The sequence below is a fragment of the Nicotiana attenuata genome, chromosome 12 (genome assembly GCF_001879085.1).
Source record: "Nicotiana attenuata strain UT chromosome 12, NIATTr2, whole genome shotgun sequence".
Classification (NCBI taxonomy): domain Eukaryota; kingdom Viridiplantae; phylum Streptophyta; class Magnoliopsida; order Solanales; family Solanaceae; genus Nicotiana; species Nicotiana attenuata.
Genome location: NC_032000.1, coordinates 9,168,776 through 9,192,948, shown reverse-complemented (window position 1 = coordinate 9,192,948; position 24,173 = coordinate 9,168,776). Strand labels below are relative to the sequence as shown.

Genomic DNA, 24,173 nt, shown 5'->3' with positions numbered 1-24,173 from the left:
TTTTAAAGGTATGGGTTCATTCCTACTGTTTATTGCAGTTTTCGTAATTTTCTATATATAAATTTATGTTCCGCGTGGAGCCCTCAAGGTGAAGGTTTGGATTTGGGGAGGAAGAGTAATGATCATAGCTACCAATTACTTTCAACTGGAGCTAATTAGTTTTAAATCCTCTCTATTCTGTAAGTACCCTTCTACATGAAAAATGAGTTCAAAATTCGATAGCTGACAGTAGGAATTTCGGCTGCTTCAGTCTGATTGCAATTTCTACAATGACTTGTTGTCTAATTCATTGTCATGTTCAATTTATGAAGCCTCCTCATGACATGTTTGGCAGTCCTCGTGAAGAAGCCTGTCCCTGAGACATAACTTGTGCCCGTCTAGTACCTCCGCTTGATGCTTGATTCACACATGTCCCAACTATTGGTTGCTGCTGCTCTGTTTGCTGCATTTGCGGTACCTGCTGTTGCTGCTGTATTTGTGGAGTCTGTTGCCGAAGTAATTTGGGAATCTTTGGATGTTGTTGCAGAGGAATGTTACGTTTTCGCTTTAGTGGCATCAAATGCTGCTGTTGCTGCAGCTGTTGAAGGGGTTGCTGCTGCTGTAGCCGTGAAAGGGCTCGCTGCTGCTGTAATAGGGGAAGCGATTGTTGCAGCAGCAGTTGCTCTAGCTGTGGATGTTGTGCTTCCAACTGCTGATTGAGTTTCTGCGGCTTAAACACCACCGTATTCTGAAAAAGCGAATGTCCATGCATTTGAGAGATCATAAAATTTACAGCTGCATCTAAATGATCGTATAATAGGTGTTGCTAAGAATGTCAAAGATTTTCTTACCTCAGGAAACAGCATTCCAATTAAGCGGCAGGTTTTATCAGAAACAGAGAGAATCATTGTCTGTGATGGTAGTTGAATTACTGCACACTAAACAGTTTACAGAGAGAAAAATTGTCAGCTGAGCAGACCTTTTTACATTGAGAAAGCTGCACAGGAATTCCTTATCAAGTACAGCATGTATTATACATATAGAATCGCGAAACACCAGTCCCTCGAAACATCCACCATGATCGCCTACCCTCTCATTAAAGGAAATAAAAGAGAAATATGGTAAAGAGCAGAGTTGCACAATATGTTCAGTAGATAGTTCAGAAAACAGCATGCAAATGCACATGTTGGGAAAGTAAGTTCAAATTCCCACCGAAAAATACCAGAGAAATGCGATTAGACCTTGAAAATTTCAAGAGTGAGTGAATTCAAATGCATACATTGTAAAGTACAATTGCCACAGGGGAAAAGAGATCAGTTCATCAGACAAATTCTACTAGTCAGGAAAAAAGGACAAATACTACTGGAACCAGGTAGTTTTTCTTAAGGAGTGAGAAACTAACTACGCACATGAATGTCATAATGATCTAACTCATTAATTCGCAATATCCTGATATAAAATTAAACTGCTAGACTTGGTAAGGTGTTAAGCAAGAAAAAAGCAACCAATCATGTGCCATTCATTTTTTTTAACATCTCTAGCTGTCTGCGGATTCTGTATATGTAATGTCAAACACCAGAGTGTTTCCTTTGATCACCAATCAATAATTATTCTGACTTTGTCAAATTCCAACAGTTTCTGCATTAACACGCTCTTTGTGCCCCCTCCCTAAACCCATTTGTGAGGTAGAAAAAAATAAACAGGAGGACTGATATATATGATTGAACCTTGAACCTAACTCAACCTCGAAAAGCTCACTCATGAGGTAGAGGATTGTCCAAAACCATATAAGGAGACAACTTATTCTCAATAAATTTGGGAAACTCTTAACACCCACCGCAGGCTCATGGCTAGACAGCTGGAGCGTAGACAATATTACATGGGGTCCACATTGGATAAACCAAGAATTGAGATGGGTCTGCTCTGACACCATGTAAAGAAAATGAATTTGGGGTCTAACTCAACCCCAAAATTTAACTCATGAGGTGAGAATTGTCCAAAATATATAAGGAGAAAACAATTAATTCCCTCAACCAATATGTGACACTCTAAAAATAAAGATAGAAAAACACAATGACAAAACCTGAAACACTATACAGGTGTGGTACGAGAGTGTACCACAACTTCACGTGATGTGGTAGTGCATAAAGATATTCTAGTCTGCTACATAAAAACATCAATTGGCCTAAAAACCTCGAATCTGTTAGTTTCATTGTATAAATAGTACTCCCTCTGTTCCAGTTTATGTGAATCTATTTCCTTTTTGGTCCGTTCCAAAAACAATGAACCCTTTCTAAACTTGGTAACAATTTAGCTTAAACTTATAATTCTACCCTTAATGAGAAGCTTTTACAACCACACAAATACTCTGGGCCCCTTTTTGAGTTGTTTAGGGCCATAAATTTCAAAAGTCTTCATTTTTTCTTAAACTCCATGCCCAGTCAAACAGGTTCACATAAATTGGAACGGAGGGAGTAGTAAATAACCCTAATCCCATATGTATTAGGAGTAGGACATGTATTGTATATATAGGGCTAATTGTATCATTGTCAATATAAATCAATAATATATTTTCTCCCGTGCTTTCTCACATGGTATCAGAGCTATCGTGAGAGATTTATCGCTGTGCATAAATTCTAGCGATTCCGGGAAGAGAAATCAGTCACCGGAACCCTTTTTTCCGGCGACTTTTCAAAGTTGTTTTGCGTCTGCTTTGTCTCGGTTAGTGTTGTGCAAAATCCAGCACTACCAAAAGACTCGCCGTTGTCCGGCGACCAAACCCCAGAAAAATCTCCGGCAACAGCAGCCTCACGCGCGTGAGCTCACGCGCCGGCGCGTGGACCTCCTTCCGGTCAGTCTCTGATGAAACTCCTTTTGGACAGCCTTCTCAGGACATTATTCCGAGCCTACCCATCAAGTTTACATCAGATTCGATCACTTTCAACTTTTCCGCAGCTACAGTGATTTTTCCGGCTGTTACAGTGATTTTTCCGGCAACTACAGTGATCCCCAGAAAATTTCTGCTTTTTTCCGGCACGATATTATAATGGCATTCGTATCGGAAGCTTTTAACTCACAATCCGTTGGATCTAACGTATTGAATTCCATCCAAATGGTTTCTTTACCGGACTATATTGAGTTCCTTCAGTACAAAGCACGTAAACAGACATCTTCAGGATTAGCCTCCGTTGTTCCAACAAATAGTAGCATGACTGGTGTCTCCCAATCTTCACCTTCTGAGTCTTGGGTCATTGATTCAGGTGCATCTAATTATATTTCTGGTAACAAATCTGTTTTCACTAGTATCTCATATTCTCAATCTCTTCCAACAATCGCAATGGCCAATGGGTCTCAAGCCATGGCAACTGCAATAGGTCAAGCAAGTCCAATTCCTTCCTTACCTTTAGACTCAGTTCTTTATGTTCCTGGTAGTCCTTTTAATCTCATAGCCGTTAGTCGCTTAGCCAAATCACTTAAATCTGCTGTTTTATTTCTTGATGACCTTGTTTTTATACAGGAACACAGTACAGGGCGGATCATTGGTACCGGATGTGAATCAGATGGACTTTATTACCTTATCCTTGCAAAATCACATGGACTCGCATCTTGTCTTTCTCCAATAACTTGTCCCATTACTGATTCACCAAATTTATTACATAAACGGTTAGGACATCCTAGTTTGTCAAAACTTCATAAAATGGTACCTGGCTTATCTCACCTGTCCACTCTAGAGTGTGAGTCGTGTCAGCTCGGTAAGCATACCCGCTCCCATTTCCCGCGGCGTCTTGATAATCGAGCAGAGTCACCTTTTACTTTAGTCCATTGAGATGTTTGGGGTCCTAGTCGGGTTAGTTCTACCTTAGGATTCCGCTACTTTGTCAGTTTCATTGATGATTATTCTAGGTGTACTTGGATATTTTTGATGAAAAACCGATCTGAGTTGTTTTCTATTTTCCAGACCTTCCACGCTGAAATTCAAAATCAATTTGGGGTTTCTATCCGCACATTTCGTTATGATAATGCCCTAGAGTATTTGTCTTCCCCATTTTAGCAGTTTATGAACTCCTATGGGATTATTCATCAAACATCTTGTCCGTACATATCCCAACAAAATGGGGTAGCTAGTAGAAAGAATAGACATCTTATTGAAACTGCTCGTACCCTACTCATACAATCTCAAGTTCCGGTGCGTTTTTGGGGGGATGCAGTTCTTACATCTTGTTATCTTATTAATCGTATGCCATCTTCAGCTATCCAAAATCATGTTCCATTCTCTGTCCTGTTTCCCCACTTACCTTTGTTCTCTCTTCCTCCCCGTGTCTTTAGGAGTACGTGCTTTGTTCATGACCTTACTCCAAGAAAAGATAAGTTAGCTCTTCGTGCTCTTAAGTGCATATTTCTGGGTTATTCGGGAAAGCAAAAGGGATATCGATGTTATTCTCCTGACCTTCAGCGATTTCTTATGTCTGCTGATGTTACCTTCTTTGAAACCCAATCATACTTCACAGGTCCAGTTAATCACTTAGATATTTCTGAGGTGCTACCCGTTCCTTCTTTTGGAGATTCAGTCCCTATCTCCCATACATCTTCCTCCATAGATCCACCGCCTACAGTTCCAGTTGCAGCTCCACCACCTATAGCTCCAGTGAAACCACCGAGTCCAGTGCCACCACCTAGTCCAATTCCACCAACTCTAGCTCCAGTGCCACCACCTAGTCGAGTTCAACCTTCTACAGCTCCACCACTCCTGACTTATCATCGTCGTCCGCCCCCAGCATCAGGCCCAGCTGATTCACGTCCTGCACCTGACCCTGCTAATACTGCGGACTTGTCTCCTCTTAATCAACCGATTGCACTACGAAAAGGTATACGGTCCACAGTTAATCCTAATCCTCATTATATCGGTTTAAGTTACCATCGTCTCTCATCATCCCATTGTGCATTTGTGTCATCTTTGTCCTCTGTTTCCATTCCTAAGTCTACAGGTGAAGCACTGTCTCATCCCGGATGGCGACAGGCTATGATTGACGAGATGTCTGCTTTACATACGAGTGGTACTTGGGAGCTTGTTCCTCTTCCTTCAGGTAAATCGACTGTTGGTTGTCGTTTGGTGTATGCAGTCAAAGTTGGTCCAGATGGCCAGGTTGATCGACTTAAGGCTCGTCTTGTTGCCAAAGGATATACTCAGATATTTGGACTTGATTACAGTGATACTTTCTCTCCCGTGGCTAAAATTGCATCAGTCCGCCTTTTTCTATCCATGGCTGCTGTTCGCCATTGGCCTCTCTATCAGTTGGACATTAAGAATGCTTTTCTTCACGGTGACCTTGAGGATGAGGTTTATATGGAGCAACCACCTGGTTTTGTTGCTCAGGGGGAGTCTAGTGGCCTTGAATGTCGGTTGCGCCGGTCCCTCTCTGGTCTAAAGCAGTCTCCTCGAGCCTGGTTTGGTAAGTTCAGCACAGTTATTCAGGAGTTTGGCATGACTCGTAGTGAAGCTGATCACTCTGTATTTTATCGACATTCTGCTTCAAATCTCTGTATTTATCTGGTCGTTTATGTTGGCGATATTGTTATTACCGGCAATGATCAGGATGGTATTAGTAAGTTGAAGCAACATTTCTTTCAGCACTTTCAGACTAAGGATCTGGGCAGATTAAAGTATTTTCTGGGTATTGAGGTCGCTCAGTCTAGCTCAGGTATTGTGATCTCACAACGGAAGTATGCCTTAGATATTCTTGATGAGACAGGAATGACAGGTTGTAGACCTGTTGACACTCCGATGGATCCGAATTCTAAACTTCTGCCAGGACAGGGGGAGCCTCTTAGCGATCCTGCAAGATATAGGCGGTTGGTTGGTAAATTACCTCACAGTGACTAGACCTGACATTTCCTTTCCTGTGAGTGTTGTGAGTCAGTTTATGGATTCTCCCTGTGATAGTCATTGGGATGCAGTTGTCCGCATTCTTCGGTATATAAAATCAGCTCCAGGCAAAGGCTTATTGTTTGAGGATCGAGGCCATGAGCAGATCGTTGGATACTCAGATGCTGATTGGGGAGGATCACCTTCTGATAGACGTTCTACGTCTGGATATTGTGTCTTAGTAGGAGAAAATTTGGTGTCTTGGAAGAGCAAGAAACAGAATGTGGTTGCTCGGTCTAGTGCAGAAGCAGAATATCGAGCAATGGCTATGGCCACATGTGAGCTAATTTGGATCAAACAGTTACTCAAGGAGTTGAAATTTGGTGAGATTAGTCAGATGGGACTTGTGTGTGATAATCAAGCTGCTCTTCATATTGCGTCAAATCCAGTGTTCCATGAGAGAACTAAACACATCGAGATTGACTGTCACGTTGTTAGAGAAAAGATACTCTCAGGAGATATTGCTACAAAATTTGTGAAGCTCACTGGTCCTCGTATTAGTTATATATGTAACAAGCTCGGTACATATGATTTATATGCACCAGTTTGAGGGGGAGTGTTAGTTTCACTGTATAAATAGTAGTAAATAACCGTAATCCCATATGTATTAGGAGTAGGACATGTATTGTATATATAGGGCTAATTGTATCATTGTCAATATAAATCAATAATATATTTTCTCCCGTGCTTTCTCACAGAATCAATTCTAAAAATCCTCTTAAGTGGTTTATAGGTTTACTTTATGCACACAACTCTATTACACGGATGCAAATCCACATCTTTTTGATAATCTAATAATGCTTTCTGGCAGTTATACCATACAGCATCTTAGAGTAAGACTACCCGCTTCAGATCATTCACCATGAACAAGAATATCACACCTTTGCCATGTATGAGTGCAATTTATATGACTGTTACACAGAGATGCCATAATTCATAGCAGGAGCCTTAAACTTAACACTAACTTCGTACTGACAAGTATTCTAGCAAAGTGAATTATAACTGAACTCTGATTGTTCTCTACTTGCAGAAAAGAAAGCAATCTTTAGACTCAAGAACACTCACAAGCTTCTTTTCCTGCAGCTGGCTGAGAAATACATGCTGGTCCATTGCCCAAAAAACTACAATTTCTGCCTTTCCGAGGAGCCGTCTAACACTTGCATAAATGTCACAAAATTTCAGTAGTTGTTTGTACTTTGTATGACAGGACAGGAATCAATATCTGACAAATGAAGAAGATCCAGCAAGATCAAAAATATTTTTGGCTCAGAAGAGTTACTCATTATTCAAATGCTCCTGCGTAATAAGGCGAACAATTTGCATTGTTTGGGGCCAATCCGCAGCAAGCCTGATCAAAGAAAAAAATCAATTCGAAGTGTTAATGAAGTATAATACTTTGAAAGATTTAAGGTGCAATTAAGTCATAGCGATAGACAAAGAGGAAGAAAAAGGTGAATTTCCTTATAAGCCAAGAAAATTAAGCTTATCTAGTTGACATGACGGAATCTGGTAAATGGACCTTGGGCCTAACTCAACCCCAAAAGCTAGCTCAAGAGGAGAGGATTACCCAAGCCATATTAAAGAAACCACTTATCCCTTAAATCACCGATGTGGGACTTCTTCACACACACACCCCTCACGCTCAGGGGCTGAATATCTGGAACGTGGGTTAATACGGGGGGCCAACATCGGGTTGGAATGGGTCCTGCTCTGATATCATGTTAAATGGACCTAACTCAACTCCAAAATCTAGCTCAAAAGGTGAGGATTTCTCAAGCCATATAAAAGAGACTACCCATCCATTAAACCACCGGTTTGGAACGTCTTCACAGAATCCATGCAGACTTGACAAAAAATACGGCACAATGGAAGAAAAGATCTATATAGGCGATATCAATTAGTTGGAAATATGTACTAGTCATATTAGTAAGTTTACTTTAGGTCCTATGCTTTCTAGGGGTCCTTTAGTCATGAAAAAATATTTATATACCAGTAGAAAATGTAGAGAAATACAATTACTTTTTATTTCTATTTTTATTTTTGTAATATTAGCCTGAGATGAGTTTAAATGGAGCGACATAGTCATATAGCCGACCCCAATAGAGTGTGGGATTAATGTATATATAGTTGGCATCATCTACTACAGCTACATAAAAGAGAAGCAGTAATGAGATCATCTTAACAGTAGTCTTTCATGCAACTAAGCTGCAGAAATAGAACTTTACAGAAAATAGTTTATCATCTTGAACCCCATGTTATTTGAAAGATTTTCAACAATTTGTTTCAGATAAAGCCTCTAACTGAAAACTAAAGTATCAGGGACCTTTCACGCCTTAGTAAGCTGCAAAGCAAATATAATGCAGGTTGGAGAATATAAAGATTTTAGTTAAAGGAACAAGTCAGATGCTTAAAGATTTCAGTAAAAAGAATTGTTCACAAGCTTTGCGAGTGATGATGCTAGAAAATGATAAGAAAACTAGTATATCTGCCACATTCATATTTCTTTAGACAGTTAAAGATCGGTACTCGCTTTCATCTTTTCATCTAACCCCAAGAGAATCTCCAGGAAGGTGTGTATCAAGCAACTCCCTTTTCTCGGTTGCTTGCCTTTTCTCTGTTGCTCTACCTTCACTTTGACCAATAACTTTATAATACATTAGGCCACTACTAAAAGTTTCTGACAATATCATATCTTCTCATACTTGATACACACCTTTTGGAATAGTTGAAGTTGTGTATTGGAGTCAGACTCTTGCAGGGCAGATGCAGTGAACATGCATTGAACGCATAGCTGACACGTTTTTATTTCCCATAATCTTTGAGTTTTAGACACCGTCCTACATTTTGGACATGAGTGCCTTATATGTCGACACCATGTTTTGTCTACTGCCATATACTGGTTCATGTTTTCTTCTTCTTCGTCTTCCTCTTTCTATCCCTCTTCCCCTTCACTACTTTATCCCCCGGTTCAAATTGGTCTACAGCAATGCTTCTGAGTTCAGTTTCTTGTTTGTTGCTTCACGCTGCGTCCCTCAGATTTTGGAAATTTTTCCTCCGCATTAGAACTACTTAGCGCACCTTATCCCCACAATTTTAAGAACTTTGTATCTTTTTCTCGTACCACTTATCCAATTTGATGCCTTTTCCTATCCATGCTACACAATACCATGTTTCTTATTATCTCATTTATTTGGATTCACATTTTTCCGAGAGGATACTATTGTGGTCTTCAGCTTTTAAAATACGCCAGGATGTATGCATGGTGCAATAAAGATCTGAGTTAGAAATAGAAATTAAAATCTGTCCATGATAAATATGCAGAGGGACATATAAACTTTTTCCATTTCATTCCTAAAAGAGGAAACTGGATGAGCTCCAGTAAAAGAATTTTATGAAGGATCACCAGACTAAGGTCACCCATCTCTCTCCAAGTAGCAAGTTCTTGAAACTTAACAATGAGGTCTTTAGTCTTTTCACTGATCTTCAATTGCTGCTGTTGCAAGAACTTGAGAAGGGCATCACAAAAATGAAATTATTTTTGAATCCTAAACATCAGTTCATTAGGCTTAAGATATGAATGTTGTAAAGTGTAAGTATCTTAGTGTAAGTATCTTGAACGCTGAAAATAGTGGTGGTGTGCTAAAACCATCTAACCTTGAGAAACAATGATATACTCTCCTATGCATGCGGAGAAAGAATTTAGTAGCTTCACTCAAAAGAGAGGTAACTACCACTGTGATCAACTTGAATTGCAAAAGAGCAGTTAAATCAAAGCATTAATGAAAATGTACTTACGATTTAGAAGCTGAAGCAATCCTGAACCCCTGCCACAAGAGAGAATAAACCGCAAGATCTTACTCAATCAGCAAAGAATCAAATATCATTTTAGAGCATGAAAAAGGAATTACAATTTTTTTTTTTTGATAAATGACAAATTCCCAAGGGCCATTGGCACACGGTTCGAAACTTGGTACATAATAGGCCATCCTCTATACCTTCTCCCCTTAAATACAAGGGTATTGTCCACGACAAGGTTCGACCACGTGACGTGCCTCTAATCCACACATAACACGTTGCGCTCTTACCGTTAGACCAAAGCTCGAAGGGGGGGAGGGGGGGGGAGAGTTAGGAATTACAAAACAGACTAATTTATCTATCGAATGAAAATTGGAGCGCCATCCCTTGGCCATTAACACCTGATAATGAAACTATTAAAAGGACCTAATTTCTGATAACAAGTTCCCACGCACCTGGAGTCTGGTAATAAGTACAGGTTCGCCCTGTCTCTGCCCCGATAAGTCTCCCTGCAACATTTTCATCATAAAGTTAGCAGTGGTTCATCAATATAATCTCAAAATGCAGCTGCATGTAGTTAATCTCTAAGGAAAATGATTGGAATAATGTAACCCTGTGGATGACTGAAATGGTTTACCAAAATAATCAAGTTCATTTTAAAAACATACACAGAAAAATAGAACTGTATGTACTGACAATAAGGACCCCATTTATCAACATTGTCAATTACTTGAATGCATGCAATTCCTAAGGAAATCACCACACTAAACACATTCGGATGTTTACTACATAGTTAATTCACAAAACTTTGGTTATGGTTCAAGTAAATAAAATTGCAGAAACATCATATCTCAGTACTCTTCCAAATTGTCAAGGAAGATTAGAATAAACGTAGAAGAGCAAAGAAATGCAGGGTAAGACTGTGTACGATAGACCCTTGTGGCCTGGCCCTTCCCCGGACCCCGTGCATAGCGGGAGCTTAGTGCACCGGGCTGCCCCAGTAGTAGAAGAGCAAAGAAAGCACTATATTTTAATAGAAAGAGCGAGACACCTAGTTGACGTCTCACTATTGCCCTTCTCATCAAAATGCATTATCTCTGGTTTAACAAAGAAAAAATATGGATTGAAGTGCTAAAAGCCTATTAATCATGTTCTGCTCACAATGAATCAACCTGCTACACCTTACCATCTTAAGATGTCATGTTAACTACTTTGTTTTGAGTGTCATCTGATAAAGTATTTGAAAAATTCAATCATATTTTATGAGAAAAATTCAGTAGTCATCCAGTATATTTAAGCTTAAGCATCATTCAACAATCTAATCTTGCAACTATATGTTATAACAAATACTCATCTAGTCAGTTCATCTTTAACTATTGTTCATTATTTTACCCCATGGATTTGGAAGCATAATATTACATGTTGCATGTCAAGCCCCTTCCCTCCCTCTCGGTGTGCCATCCTCTGATTTCTCAGTTTCAGTTTTCTGCTAGCTTATACTGTTCATATTAGTATGGAGCTGAGTGTTGGCTCGTCAAGAAGTCCCATGGCCAAAAGATGAAAGTAGCTGAAATGAGAATGTTGAGATGGATGTGCGGGCATACTAGGAAAGACAGGATTAGGAATGAAGTTATTAGGGACAAGGTAGGAGCGGCATCTGTGGAGGACAAGTTGCGGGAATCGAGGCTGAGATGGTTCGGGCATGTGAAGAGGAGAGACATAGATGCTCTGGTGAGGAGGTGTGAGAGGTTGTCCATGGCGAGTCCGAGGAGGGGAAGTAGTAGGCCTAAGAAGTATTGGGAAGAGCTAATTAGGCAGGACATGTCATTGCTTCAGCTTAACGAGGATATGACCCACGATAGGAAGGTGTGGAGGTTGAGAATTAGGGTTGTAGGTTGACAGATAGTAGTGCGTTCCTCCTAGGCCATTCAGTAGTACTAGGACTATTTTTGTAATTTCCTATTTATGGTTCTTTATTATGCATGTTGTGGCATTCACGCCCGTTACCATGTTATATTGTTGCTAATATGCTTTGCTACTTGGTTGATTTATCTTCATTGTTCCTTGAACCGGGGGTCTATTGGAAACAAGCTCTCTATCTCTATGAGGTAGGGGTAAGGTCTGAGTACACACTACCCTCCTCAGACTCCATTTATGGGATCAAACAGGGTTTGTTGTTGTTGTTATACTGTTCATATTCCTAATATAAACTTATGACACGAGTCACCAAAGAAAGCAACAAAATGACTAAGAACTGGAACACATTACTGAATTTAGTTGAACTCGGACAACAATAACAATATATCCAAAACCCCACTAGTAGGGTCCGGGAGGGTAGAGTGTACGCAGACCTTACCCCTACCCGGGAAGGGTAGAGAGGTTGTTTCCGAGATTAGTTGAACTCGGACACATTTCAAATTTGTTTAATTTATTTACTAGATTTTAGACTCACACTAAAACATCAATTCACACTTTACAAGCACAATTTCTCCGGATATTGATGGATGAACACGAATGTGATATGTTCGCGACAGGTATCTAGAAAATGGAGCAAGAAATTTGCAGTTGATTGCAACCTTCAAAGTGATTTCAGAAAGCTCCTTAAAAGGATTCCTTCAGTGGTTATCATACATATGTTTGTCTAATCACCGCGAGAAGAAAAAATGACCACAAGATTGTTCTTTAGGAGCAACCAATGTAGAATCGTCAGAAGAGATTGTAGCGCTAATCAATCTATGGATCAGACACAACATATGGGGTTAGCTTATGGAGATCTATCAGAACACTTTGGCCTGCAGTGAAGAGCCAATCTTATGTCAGAGTGAAAAATGGTACCAAAACCTTCTTCTGGAAGGATAATTGGTTGGGATCTGGAAGCTTGATGGAACTATTCCCTGATATGTATGGCCTAGCTCAACACAAACAAAAGACAATTGCTGAAATGTGGACTCCTCAAGGTTGGGATCTAATACTTAGAAGAAGGCTGAATGACTGGGAACTAAGTAGACTGACTGAGCTCTACAAGCAACTAGAAGTATTCAAAGGCCTACAGAATGGAAGGGATGCTTTTTGGTGGAAGGGCCACAACAGTGGCATATATAAGGTGAATAAAGCATACAAGATGTTTAATCATACAAACATACAGATCACTAATTGGCCATGGAAACATATTTGGAAAGTCAAGATACCTTACAAAGTATCTTGCTTCACTTGGTTACTTGCAAAGGAGGCAGTTCTGACACAGGACAATCTTATGAAGAGGGGGATCCCACTGTGCTCTAGGTGCTTTTTATGTGGGGAAACAGCTGAGACAATTAGCCATCTATTTCTACATTGCAGGATCACAGATCAACTATGGAAGATATTTATTAATCTCAGAGGTTTCGCATGGACAATGCCCTCTAAGATTACTGAAGTGCTCACTAGTTGGGATGAAGCTGGAACTAGAGCTGGTAGCAGAGATAGATGGAGGACTGTCCCAGCATGTATATGGTGGACAATCTGGAAAGAGAGGAACTCTAGATGTTTTGAGGACAGCAGCAATTCAGTGCAGAAGATCAAAATGAATTGTGTCCTACTTTTTCATTTTTGGTGTAAACAAAAGTGGCCAGAAGATACTGTATCAATCCTAGAAGCTCTAGAATACTGCTAGGACAGTAGCTCAGTAGCCTCCCTTTTTTTGTTTTCTTGTAAATATGGTTTCAGTACAATCTATGTACTGTTATATAAATATACACAAATGTTACCTTCTCAAAAAAATCTATGGATCAGACACTTCTTGACTCTTAAATCAAGGTATCAACTGACAGCACAAAAACTCCAAGACATCTTTTTGATAATGTAGTACAAAAACTTCATGCACAAAAACTCTTTAAAATTGTTCAAATTTAAAATCCTATTTATCTGTCGTGTAGACAGTGAAAACTTTAATAGAGATTTTCTTATGGAACATAGAGTCTGCCTTCCATCTTCAGCTCTTTCTACTTATTAGTTGGCCTTACCTCCCAGACTTTGACATAGTTTGATTGAGCTGATGACAATGTAGCAGATGTTTGCTGCTGAGACAGAGGTATGTTAGCTTCTGTACTGTTATTCCTGCCAAGAGGCTGCATTCCAGGGTGTCTTGGTTGAATCATCCTTGGAGTAGACATCAGTGTGCCAGTTCCAAAAGGCATACCAGCACCTGTACCACTCAGCACATTCTGGTGCATGACTGCACTAACACCTCCTTGGATATTACTCAAAAGTTGGGACACGCATAGGTTTGAATTTCCAGACATACTGGGAGCAATCGAAACGGATGATGCAGAAACAGAGTTTTGAGCTATCTGACCAGTTCCTGCTAATGGCACTAACCCAGACAGTGAAGTGACAGCTAGTTGCCCAGATGATAAAACAGTTGGAGCAGCAGGTGTAGAAGAAGATATTCCACCAGGTATCATGTTTGATAGAATAGGTGTCCCACCCATAGACTGCAGTCCTATAGAAGTTCCCCCAACAAGTGCCTGGGCTTGAGCAACATCATTCAGTATTCTGGCATTTGCAGCTGCACCACTAAATGAACGTAAGGGTTGTGTCATCCCACTGAGAATAGGTTTTGTTTCATTAACAATCTCATTATTTGGGACCACCTCCTCAGAAACAGAAATAGGTGAAGCACTTTGCAAGCTTGCAACCAGTTGAGAAGTAGGACGAGCAGTAGGAATATGTGGAAGAGCAGGTCCAGTAACGGAGGTTACAGTGGTGGGCTCCTGAAAACATATGTAATAAGATCATGACATCCACAATTCTCTATGGTGTTTTAGCAAAGCAAATACTCCATCCAAAGGACAAGCAAGAAAACAAGTTATTGAATCTTACCATGTTTACGGTTGCAGCGGGAATATTTCCAGCTGAAATTGGTTGTTGACTCATAACTGAAAGGTACATAGAAAAAAGTCAGAGCTTTCAACAAAAAGTGAATCGCCAATATATTATAGGATGCTCTACCATGAGATTTATGAGCCAACGACTATCAACATTGAAGTAGTCTACATATGTTAAGAAAGAGATTCATTATTTTTAACTAACCATTAACTTGAAGTGAAATATAAGACGGTAATCAAGCAGACGCAACTCAACCCAACTTCAGAAAAAGACAATAATAGATGAGTTAGAAGCAAAAAGGCCTGCCTGCTTTTATGCCTCAAACAATTTTGACAAGGGGGGTGGACACATAGTAGGCACAAATTAGCAACAGAGAAAATCCAGTTGATCAGTTAAGCACCAGTCATCTATCCAACAGGTCTAGCTCAGCAATTGAAACAAATTAATCAGCACCAGCATAAGGAAGAACAAAATGGAGAGAGCAGAGTGAAAGAATTCACATGTATCCTGAATTTTGATGGTTCACTGTCATCGTAATCACTATCATTATCATTGGTGTTATTGCTTCTACTATAAAGTACAAACACTACTTTTAATACTATTATTACTATCATTTGGTTTTTCTTTTTTCTGGATTCAATCAAGAGCAATGAAAAGTTTCAAGATGTTACACTCAAATTTTATTAGGCTAGTAAACGTCTTCCAGATATGTGAGATATACTGTGGTATTGCTGACTTCACTACAGTGTCAAATGGTTTATCTATCTCACAGATCACTCAAACCCAACTTGCATAGAAGTGCAGCACTTTGCGTCAACTGCGCCCTTTCATTTTATGCATTCAATTATTGACTTATCCTCTTAGGGTACTTCTCACTTTATGTTCACGAAATATTCTTCTTTCAACAGAGAAGGACATCCAAAATGAATCAAGCATATCTACAGATTTAAGGTAGCAATATATGGGGCAAGCATTCATACAACACATGCATATAAGAGAGAGTTCCAGATTTTGCCTGAACCTGCTGGATCAAAAGTTGCTGCTGGCGCAGAAACTGGAGCTACAGAAGACATATCCATTTCGACCAGGATCTGGTTTAGCGCCGAAATTTCTATTCCAGTGCGATTGAAAGCAGCACAAGCCTCGATGAAATTTTCCGAAATTAAGACAAGAAAGTTTGGATTCTTAGATGTATCAATGGGCGGGTCAGCTGCTTGTGGGTCACGTTTTCCCTAGATCAATATAAATTTGCACTTAGTATAGTCAATTAAATGAGAAGGGGAATATGTTTCGCATTTCAAATCACCAGCAGTAAAACTATGCCAGGTTAGATTGCATGCCAAGTCAGCAGCATTTATAATTCATTCTTCAGAATGATTAAAGGATCTAAAGTCAGAAACCATGACTTAGTATGTCAAGTAGTATGGGGAATCAAGATAACTAAAGAGAAAGCAATAACTTATCCACAATGCCACACTTCCCCATGATGAAGCTAGAACTTTCTCCACTCCTATGGGATATTTCACATTCTCAGTTTTGGGATTCTAAAGGGAAGCGTCATTCTCTCAACGGTGACAGCTTTAAATGGGCAACAATGTTTACAGGAATCTACTTTCTGGAGCACTTGGTAAATATTACCTGTGATAAACAAGCACAATGAGTTTGAAATAACTGGGACTAGAGATTTCACATGGGTTGTCTTTTTTATTCAAGACAAAGCAATAACGAGTGATAATGTCGTGTAGCCTATCGAATTCAGATTCGCTATTCTCTATCTGAATCCATAGTTTTGAGCTATTGGAATGCTCCTGATGGTTTAAGCACCCAGAAAGGAAAGAGCTTAAAAAGGGAGTTCCTCTAACAGCATTCCGTACAACTTAAACTATGTGCACTTATCGAACAAAATATATATATATATATATATATATATATATATATATATATATATATATAGTATCATCAGTTTACTGCCTGTATCCTCAACATAGAACTATTGTAAATGGGTCTCAAATTTAGAAGCTTTTCAATTCAACAGAGGGTGACACAATTAATCCTACAGGTGTTTGAACCGATATGCAACAGTAATAACTGTGGATCACAAACTAAGACGAGCTAAACTTCAACATATTGTCAAGGTTGTGACCCTAAAAACAAGTGAAAAAACTCAATGAAAAATTGTCCATAATTACCGCATTATATATTGCTCTTAATTTCGGAAGCTGCTTTGGGCATATAACTGAGAGGGAAACAGAGCACTGCAAGAAAATAAAAACAATAAGCACAGGATTATGAGGGAAGCACCATGGTTTTGAAGAGGAAAGACCATCAGTACGACAGTACCTGAGGAAATGCCTTTGCAACTGTCTCAGCATCAGATAGTCGATTACCGGTATGTGCTTCAATGTTTCCACTCTGCTCCACATTCTGCATATGTGGATGATAAACTGGTGTAGGCAATGGATAAGGGTTACTTGCAGCAATAAGTATGCAATGTCTTTGCCCATCCACATTTTGTTGAGTTTGGCTTCCATTGAGTGAAGAAAACATCTGCATGAAACATCAGTCAAGTGAAATATTTATATACATGCAGCATGAGGAAGAAACACATTTGTGTTCTGCAGAGAAAGGCTATGTATGTGGAATAGAAGCAATTCAGTTTACATTGTGATCTGACATAGACCAAAGTTCTGTCCACTACATAATCAATTCCTCTAAATTTAGACCAACAAACCAGATTCTAGACCAACTCAAAAACACAAAACAGCACAATGGTGTTTCTGTTTCAAAATGAGAAGCATTGCGACTTGTTGGCTTTGACCCAAAGCCAACCCCTCTTTACTCTTCAACCCACAGAGAACTCTCTAAAAAGGAAAAGGAAGCACACATGGCCAAGCGCGTAATAGAAAGTAAAACAGTAAGATATGTATAAATAATACCAAGCAAAACAAAACTACACTCACAATACCACTTTGAGACAGAAATGCCAAACTCGTATTCAAAACATCCTAAACAGTAAAACACACCGTTAATGCCTCTGCAAGGCTTTCTGCAACTGCAGCATCATTGAAACCACCACCTGAGAAAGGTATAGCTGATAGCCATTGGGAAAACATATTTATGTCTCTTGTCCATCCACTTCGTCGAACCAGGCAAGCTGTGTTAAAGATGGTGAAAATGGAAGATGAAAAAGAAACGAAATGCCAACCAGAAAGAAAAAGAAAAAGATGTTTATTCTCACGCGAGAGGTGAAAGAAAGCCTCAAAACATGGAATTAGGACACATTATCCCCGTCAAATTTTAATGTTGCTCGGAGCAATCTTTTACTTTTGTTTTGGTTTGGAGGGTTCACGGGGTCTCACTGAATAGCAAGTTCTACATGAGATAGTGTTACAGCATCCGAAGAGATTTACACAAGAATGGAGCATGCTGCACCCATAACAAGCTGAAGGTTTCTACTTCAGAAACAAGAGTCTACTACTAAATTTGAGGGAATATAAATGAAAAAATCAATCTGGAAAAATTGAAAATTATTTAAGTAAAAATTTAGGATTTACTGCACCAACTACAAGGGAGTATTTGTCTACTTCATGTCTTGAACAGAAAGATTTGGCTCATGAGCAATAGAGAACTGGAACAACTTTCAAGTCATGGATGGCTTATGAGAATCACACAGAATTTAACAGTTCTTCGGTTGCATATAAAGATTTTGACATGTGGAAATCATATACTGAAATACTTCACCAAATTATGGAGTACACAAGGATCACAGAAGAAAATGGTCCTAATAACGGTGGAGTGATGATGTACAGAACAGCCCATAAAAGGGCCCTAACAGATTGTTTGGCATTTGGACATAAAACAATGTGAGATTTGAAAAGAAAAAAAAGTAGTTTTTGAAGTTAAGTTGAAAAAGGGTATTTGAAAATTGAATTTATTTGGAGATGAGTTTCAGAAAAAAGGAAAAAAAAAAATTATAGACAAACAGGTCTCATGGTTCTATGTGAATGGCACAACTACTGTTCATACTTAAGCTGAAATGGCCAATGGGTTAGCCAACATAATAAGGCAATGGAGAATAAAATGGACACAAACCACCATGGGATCCATGCACCGTGAAAACCACCATTGCGAGCTGCCAATTGCCAGCAGATGGCTTCTGGAATTTCAACAGAGGAAAGTAAAATCAGATAGCTAAAAGAATCACATGAGAAGTTAATAATTGCCTTCAGCTCATGAATGGAATATCATCTTCCCCTATTCAAGTATAGGGTGTCTCGGACATTACAATCACCATCATGCAATACTAAAGAAGAGTAAGGGGTTTACAAGATGAATCATATAAAATTTACGAACCTTTTCTATTGGCTCCAATTTAGTGAAGGACCTGAAAAAATTACCCAAGCCTATTAATCAAGTAAACATAATGTTTGAAAATACTAACACAGGTCATAAATTAGTTTACACTTTAAATCAAGATGTAGTTGCAATTATCATATGAATATTATTGGAACAATCCCATTCTCTTAATGGGATAAGCATATTAAAATTGAAGAGCTAATCAGTTAATCGCTCTATGCTAAAATCACTAAAGTGAAACAAAAGGAACCCTGGAGCCGGATTGACGGTAATTGTCAGCGTTCTACTCAACAACATGTTCTTATGTGTGGGTTGCTCCGTACATGACGAGAAATAAACTGATGTAAGTTTACGTGACCAATATCACCCTTCACAAGAACATTTGCAAAACAAAAAAAAGACGCATAAAAAGGACATAGAAACATCTCAAATAAGGAAAAGAATGTAATTGGGAGCTAATTGATACTACAACTAAAATACAACCGCCATAGAAGGTAAGGAAACAGGCCTGATTATATCTTTCAGGTAGTCTACAAGAATTTTAGGCCAATAAAATCCCAAAGCTGCTGTCCCTTCTACAACTACTATAAGTTGTTTGTTCACCATATTTTTCTCCTTGGAAGCCTGGTCCTCAGAGAGGGGAAATGAATATATGGCTCATGAGATGTATATGTCAACCTTGTAAACAAGGTTAAATAGAAAAAAACCTTCATGATAAACCCACATCATTCTGGCCAGAACATTTCCCATCTGGAAACATGTCAAAAGTTCCCATATAAAACTAGGAAAGGTGTTAAAACATCCAATCTTCTTCATCCAAATCTGTCCAAATTGACAAATTCGGAAGTGCATTTAAGACTCCCAGAAAGCTAATATCTAACTTTCAGATTTAAGATCAGCAATTATACTTCTCAAAGCTTGCAGTTCCCTTAGGAGTTGAATGCAGTAAGGCAAGTCAAATAATGGGGAATGACAGTCTAAGAAACTGGAGGTATCCATAAATTTATCGCTTCCTGACAAATGCAAATAGAATATGATACAGCATTTTACCTATAATCATTAAAAAATCATAAACTTGTTTTTGCAGTTTAACATAGTTATCTTCTTCTGACACCCTTCAACCCAATAAAGGAAAAATAAATAGAAAACACTGGTAGCCACGTACCATTTCTGCTACAAAAAGCCTGTCAGAAACTAATATAGCTGGATAGCCTCTTACATGAGCACATCACATTTTATCAATTATCGATATCCTCATACAATGATAGAATAATTAACCCTGTCTACTTATCTGTTCACTGAAATTACATGTTTCTCCATGAAGATCACACTCCTCCATCTTCACCACTACATGGGTGCGAATTGTCTCACTACAATCGACATGATACCACACCTTCTCAAGACTCGATTGAAAATGCAAGCAAAAAAGGTTAGGAAACAGGTCAGGATCCTGGCCTCAACTATGCAAGGATTCAATTTTTTACTAAAAGTGGAGGGCAGATCTGCCATCTAATAACCCCCCTTGAAAAAGCAATGTCTTCTCTGCCCTTAGGAATACTCCTGAGCTCTGAAAACTTCTATCCCCTTTCAGGGTTAAATTTTTATAAGGGCCTCTTTCTTTCATTCTTTTATCAAAGTTCAACTAGGTATTAAGGCTTTAACACCACCAATGTTAACTAGTGGAATTCCTCAAAAACTCAAATGCTATTTTAGACATAATCATCACAAATAGAGGTGTATCTCCGTGGAGACGTATCCTCTATTTTGCATCATAGCATGATATTTTTCTCTCTCATATGCCAATAATTTTTGTGAATAATCCGTCTCATTTTTTTTTTAAAATGAAATTCAAATCATACAGGTGCACTCTAGCATGCAACTATCTAATTGTTAGATATCGACTAATTAAATCAAATGTACAGTCAGGTGGCGTGCAAAACCCTTTCTGCGATATGCATATTACCAATTTGACTAAAATCAATCGTTAACACAACTCAATCCCAATAAAATACCATACCAGAACAGAAATAAGTTGCTTTGCATTGATAGCAATAAAATTAATGACGACATGAACTTCATTAATCAGTCAAGATGAAATGATCCACGCAAGCGTAGATCAGATGGATATGGGAGGGAGTTGTGGAATGAATGAGTACCGTATCATTTTGTCGAGGTAATCAGAAATGATTGTTTGCCAGAAAGGTCCCACGGCGGCAGTGCCTTCAACAGCAACGATTAGCTGTTTTTCCATCATGTGTGCTTTGCCAAAGATTCTGCAAATTGATTGCTGTTCTCCGCGCGAGGTTCTATTTACCAGGTCGCATACAGCTTAAGGAATGGGGGATGAAATTGAGAATGGAGGAAAGTTTATGGAATGAAGCTATTTACCTCGCTCTCACTTCCGCTTCTCAATTCTTCACTCTCTTTAATTCCCCTTTTTCGCTTTTGCCTATTTCCAATTGCGGCTCCAACTGACTTGCTTTTCTTTGTTTTATTAATAGCCTTTTTTCAGCTTCGAGCGCATTTTTACACCTTGTCTTTTAGTACATTTCATAAGGAGGCCTAATGGCCAAAGGTCACAATCCAAACAGTAATCTCAGGAATTCGAATTCCTCCAATTGAGTTTTCTCTCTTTCTCATTAATTATGTTGATATATTTTATATAGGTTTCTTTAATCCAGTTCAAATCGAACTTGGAATTAGAAGCCAAGAGGAAGCCCATGGATCACAAGGCTAAAGGTTAATTTAGTCAACAGAAATCAACAGATCGGAGAATTGATTGAGGCTGAGCAGTCTAAACGAGCAGCTTGAGATGATCAAAAGAATGGGCGACTACAGGAACGAGTCAGACCCAGATAATGAGGGCAAGTGACCGTCCACTGCCAGCTTTCCCAGTTTGTTGCATGGATGTACGAAGCACAACAACTAGGCATCCGACTAGAAAGCCCTTTAAACTGGCGCATCTGGTAATCATTCCATCATTGTCGCTTCCCACAAATGATCTAATCAATGTCAACTGACAATCCATCACCGAAATTAATATGAGTGCATGAGCACCTTGCACCCCGAGGAGGGTTACGACAAATTATAAAGCTGCCAAGGACCACCCAAACTGGCAAATCCAAAGACACCTAAGCAAACTGGACGGTCATATAAAGGACATCATCCCTCACAATATGGACACATTACACATGAGAAAAGAAGAGGGCACTCTATATAGAAAGAAAGAGGGCAATCTCGTTGCTGAGAACAAAACGTCAAAACCAGGCGGCAAACCATTTTCAGGTCTAACCAATCCCTTTTCAGAATGTCTTTCTCCCCTCTCCTCTTTCTTTTTCTCTCCTCAGTGTCTTATAACTAACTTCACGTGAAATGTTTCTTCTCCTGTTGCACTATCAGAAGCCAAACGAAGTATCTTTAAGCACATGCAATTTCAGGATATGAACTTTATAGGTTCAAGATGCTAAATTTAATTTTTATTCATATTTAATATATATTTTTAACACATATATAGGGCCTAAGTCAAAGCTATTGGGTTCGGCCGAACCCATAATTTCATTATTAAGCATTAACATCGGATGATATGGTCAAATATTTTAGCGTTATACCATATGAATCACTAAATCAACAAAAGTTGATTGTCAGCACAACTCGAATCAAATCACACAAAGTGGAATACATAATCCTACACATTGGAAACATAATTAAGCAAATTAACCAGTAACCTCTCTAGCAGCTTCAAGTTTTGGATCAGATGGTCACACAACTAAGCATTATATCATATGCATATTACTAAATCAACTAAAATTGACTGTCAACACAACTCAAATCAAATCACACAAGGTGGAATATACAATCCTATACATTGGAAACATAATTAAGTAAATTAAATAACAATCAATTAAAATTGACTCTCAAAACAACTCAATTCCAATAAAACACCAAATGGAAATAGGAATATGTTACATTGCATGGATATGAATAAAATTAATAACGAATCAACTTCATTATTCACACACACTAAATCAACTAATATTGACTCTCAAAAGTCAAAAAACAACTTAATTCCAATAAAAACACCAAACGGAAATAGTAATATGTTGCATTGCATGGATATGAGTAAAATTAATAACGAATCAACTTCGTTATTCACACAGACACTAATCAACTAAAATCTAATCTCCCAAAAAAAATTAAAAAAAAATAGTAGTAGTAATATGTTGCATTGCAGGGATATTAGTAACGAATCAACGTCATTATTCACACATACAAAAAAACAACTAAAACTGACTGTGAACAAAACTCAATTCCAATATAAACAACAAACAATAAATAGTAATATGTTGCACTGCAGGGATATTAGTAAAGTTAATAACAACTTCATTCTTCACACAAACAAAATCAACTAAAACTGACGGGCAACTGTCAACACAACTCAATTCCATTAAAAACACCAAACAATAAATAGTAATATGTTGCACTACAGGGATTTTAGTAAAGTTAATAACGAATAAACTTCATTCTTTACACACGCAATCAACTAAAACTGGCTGTCAACACAACTCAATTCCAATAAAAACACCAAACAATAAATAGTATACTATTTCGCATTACAAGGATATGAGTAAAATTAATAACGAATCAACTTCAGTATTTTCACACACACACACAGAGGAATTGCTGTGCATGAATGAGTACTGACTACTGTTTACCAGAAAGGTCCAATTGCGGTCAGCGTCTTCAACGGCAACAATCAGCTGCTTGACCGCCATGTGTGCTTTGTCGAAGATTCTCGAAACTGAGTAGCAGTTTCTTCGCTTGTTCGTTCTATTTAACTCCATAGCCTGATTTCTCCAACTTATTACCATGTTTGCTTTTCAAATTGCGCTCCCTTTTCCCCCTTTTTGCTTTGCTTAATTTCCATTGCTTAACGGGTAATAGCTTTTTTTCCATTTTATATATGAGAGTGTATTTATACTTTTTACGGAAATGGTCCAAATATGCCTATGTTGAATAATAAATTGATTTTATAACTCATTAATACTTTAGCTCATATATATGACTTTACCATCACATAAGTTGTCCATATATATCTTTTTTAAACAGAATCCACTCTTTCATTAATTATACTAAAATGCATTATAAACACTATTTTTTTTTATTAGTACTTTTTTTTTACCTTTCTCTTTTTTTTCTTTTCTTTTCTTTTTTTTACCTTTTTCTTTCTCCCATATCCGAGTTCCTCCACTGATGA

The 24,173-nt window shown here is 38.4% G+C and overlaps 1 protein-coding gene across 5 annotated transcripts; it reads right to left on the bottom strand.

The window, feature by feature from the left end:
- Positions 136–24,041, bottom strand: LOC109235262 (mediator of RNA polymerase II transcription subunit 25-like). Of its 5 annotated transcripts, none has more exons than XM_019401307.1 (17): positions 23,632–24,041; positions 21,308–22,311; positions 21,076–21,225; positions 18,917–18,947; positions 18,656–18,719; positions 17,587–17,717; positions 16,904–17,110; positions 16,753–16,818; positions 15,579–15,795; positions 14,558–14,613; positions 13,699–14,448; positions 10,153–10,206; positions 9,698–9,726; positions 7,182–7,250; positions 6,968–7,058; positions 831–917; positions 136–727 (listed from the first exon to the last, which is right to left on the bottom strand). In XM_019401307.1, exons 3-17 carry the CDS (start codon positions 21,171–21,173, stop codon positions 317–319), a joined length of 2,361 nt encoding a protein of 786 aa, XP_019256852.1. In that variant the 5' UTR covers positions 21,174–21,225; positions 21,308–22,311; positions 23,632–24,041; the 3' UTR covers positions 136–316. The 5 variants fall into 5 exon arrangements, with proteins under 5 accessions (XP_019256852.1, XP_019256853.1, XP_019256854.1 ...); XM_019401308.1 differs by having other exon boundaries at positions 21,308–21,935; XM_019401309.1 differs by having other exon boundaries at positions 15,585–15,795; positions 23,632–24,040.

Excerpts from the sequence above, each read along its gene's own strand:
- LOC109235262 (XM_019401307.1), bottom strand. The coding sequence starts at position 21,173 with ATGATGGAAAAACAGCTAATCGTTGCTGTTGAAGGCACTGCCGCCGTG. Across the intron at positions 17,111-17,586 it reads GCCTTGCAGAGGCATTAACG|ATGTTTTCTTCACTCAATGG; the intron begins GTGTGTTTTACT and ends TGTTTCATGCAG. Across the intron at positions 16,819-16,903 it reads TTGCAAAGGCATTTCCTCAG|TGCTCTGTTTCCCTCTCAGT; the intron begins GTACTGTCGTAC and ends ATTTTCTTGCAG.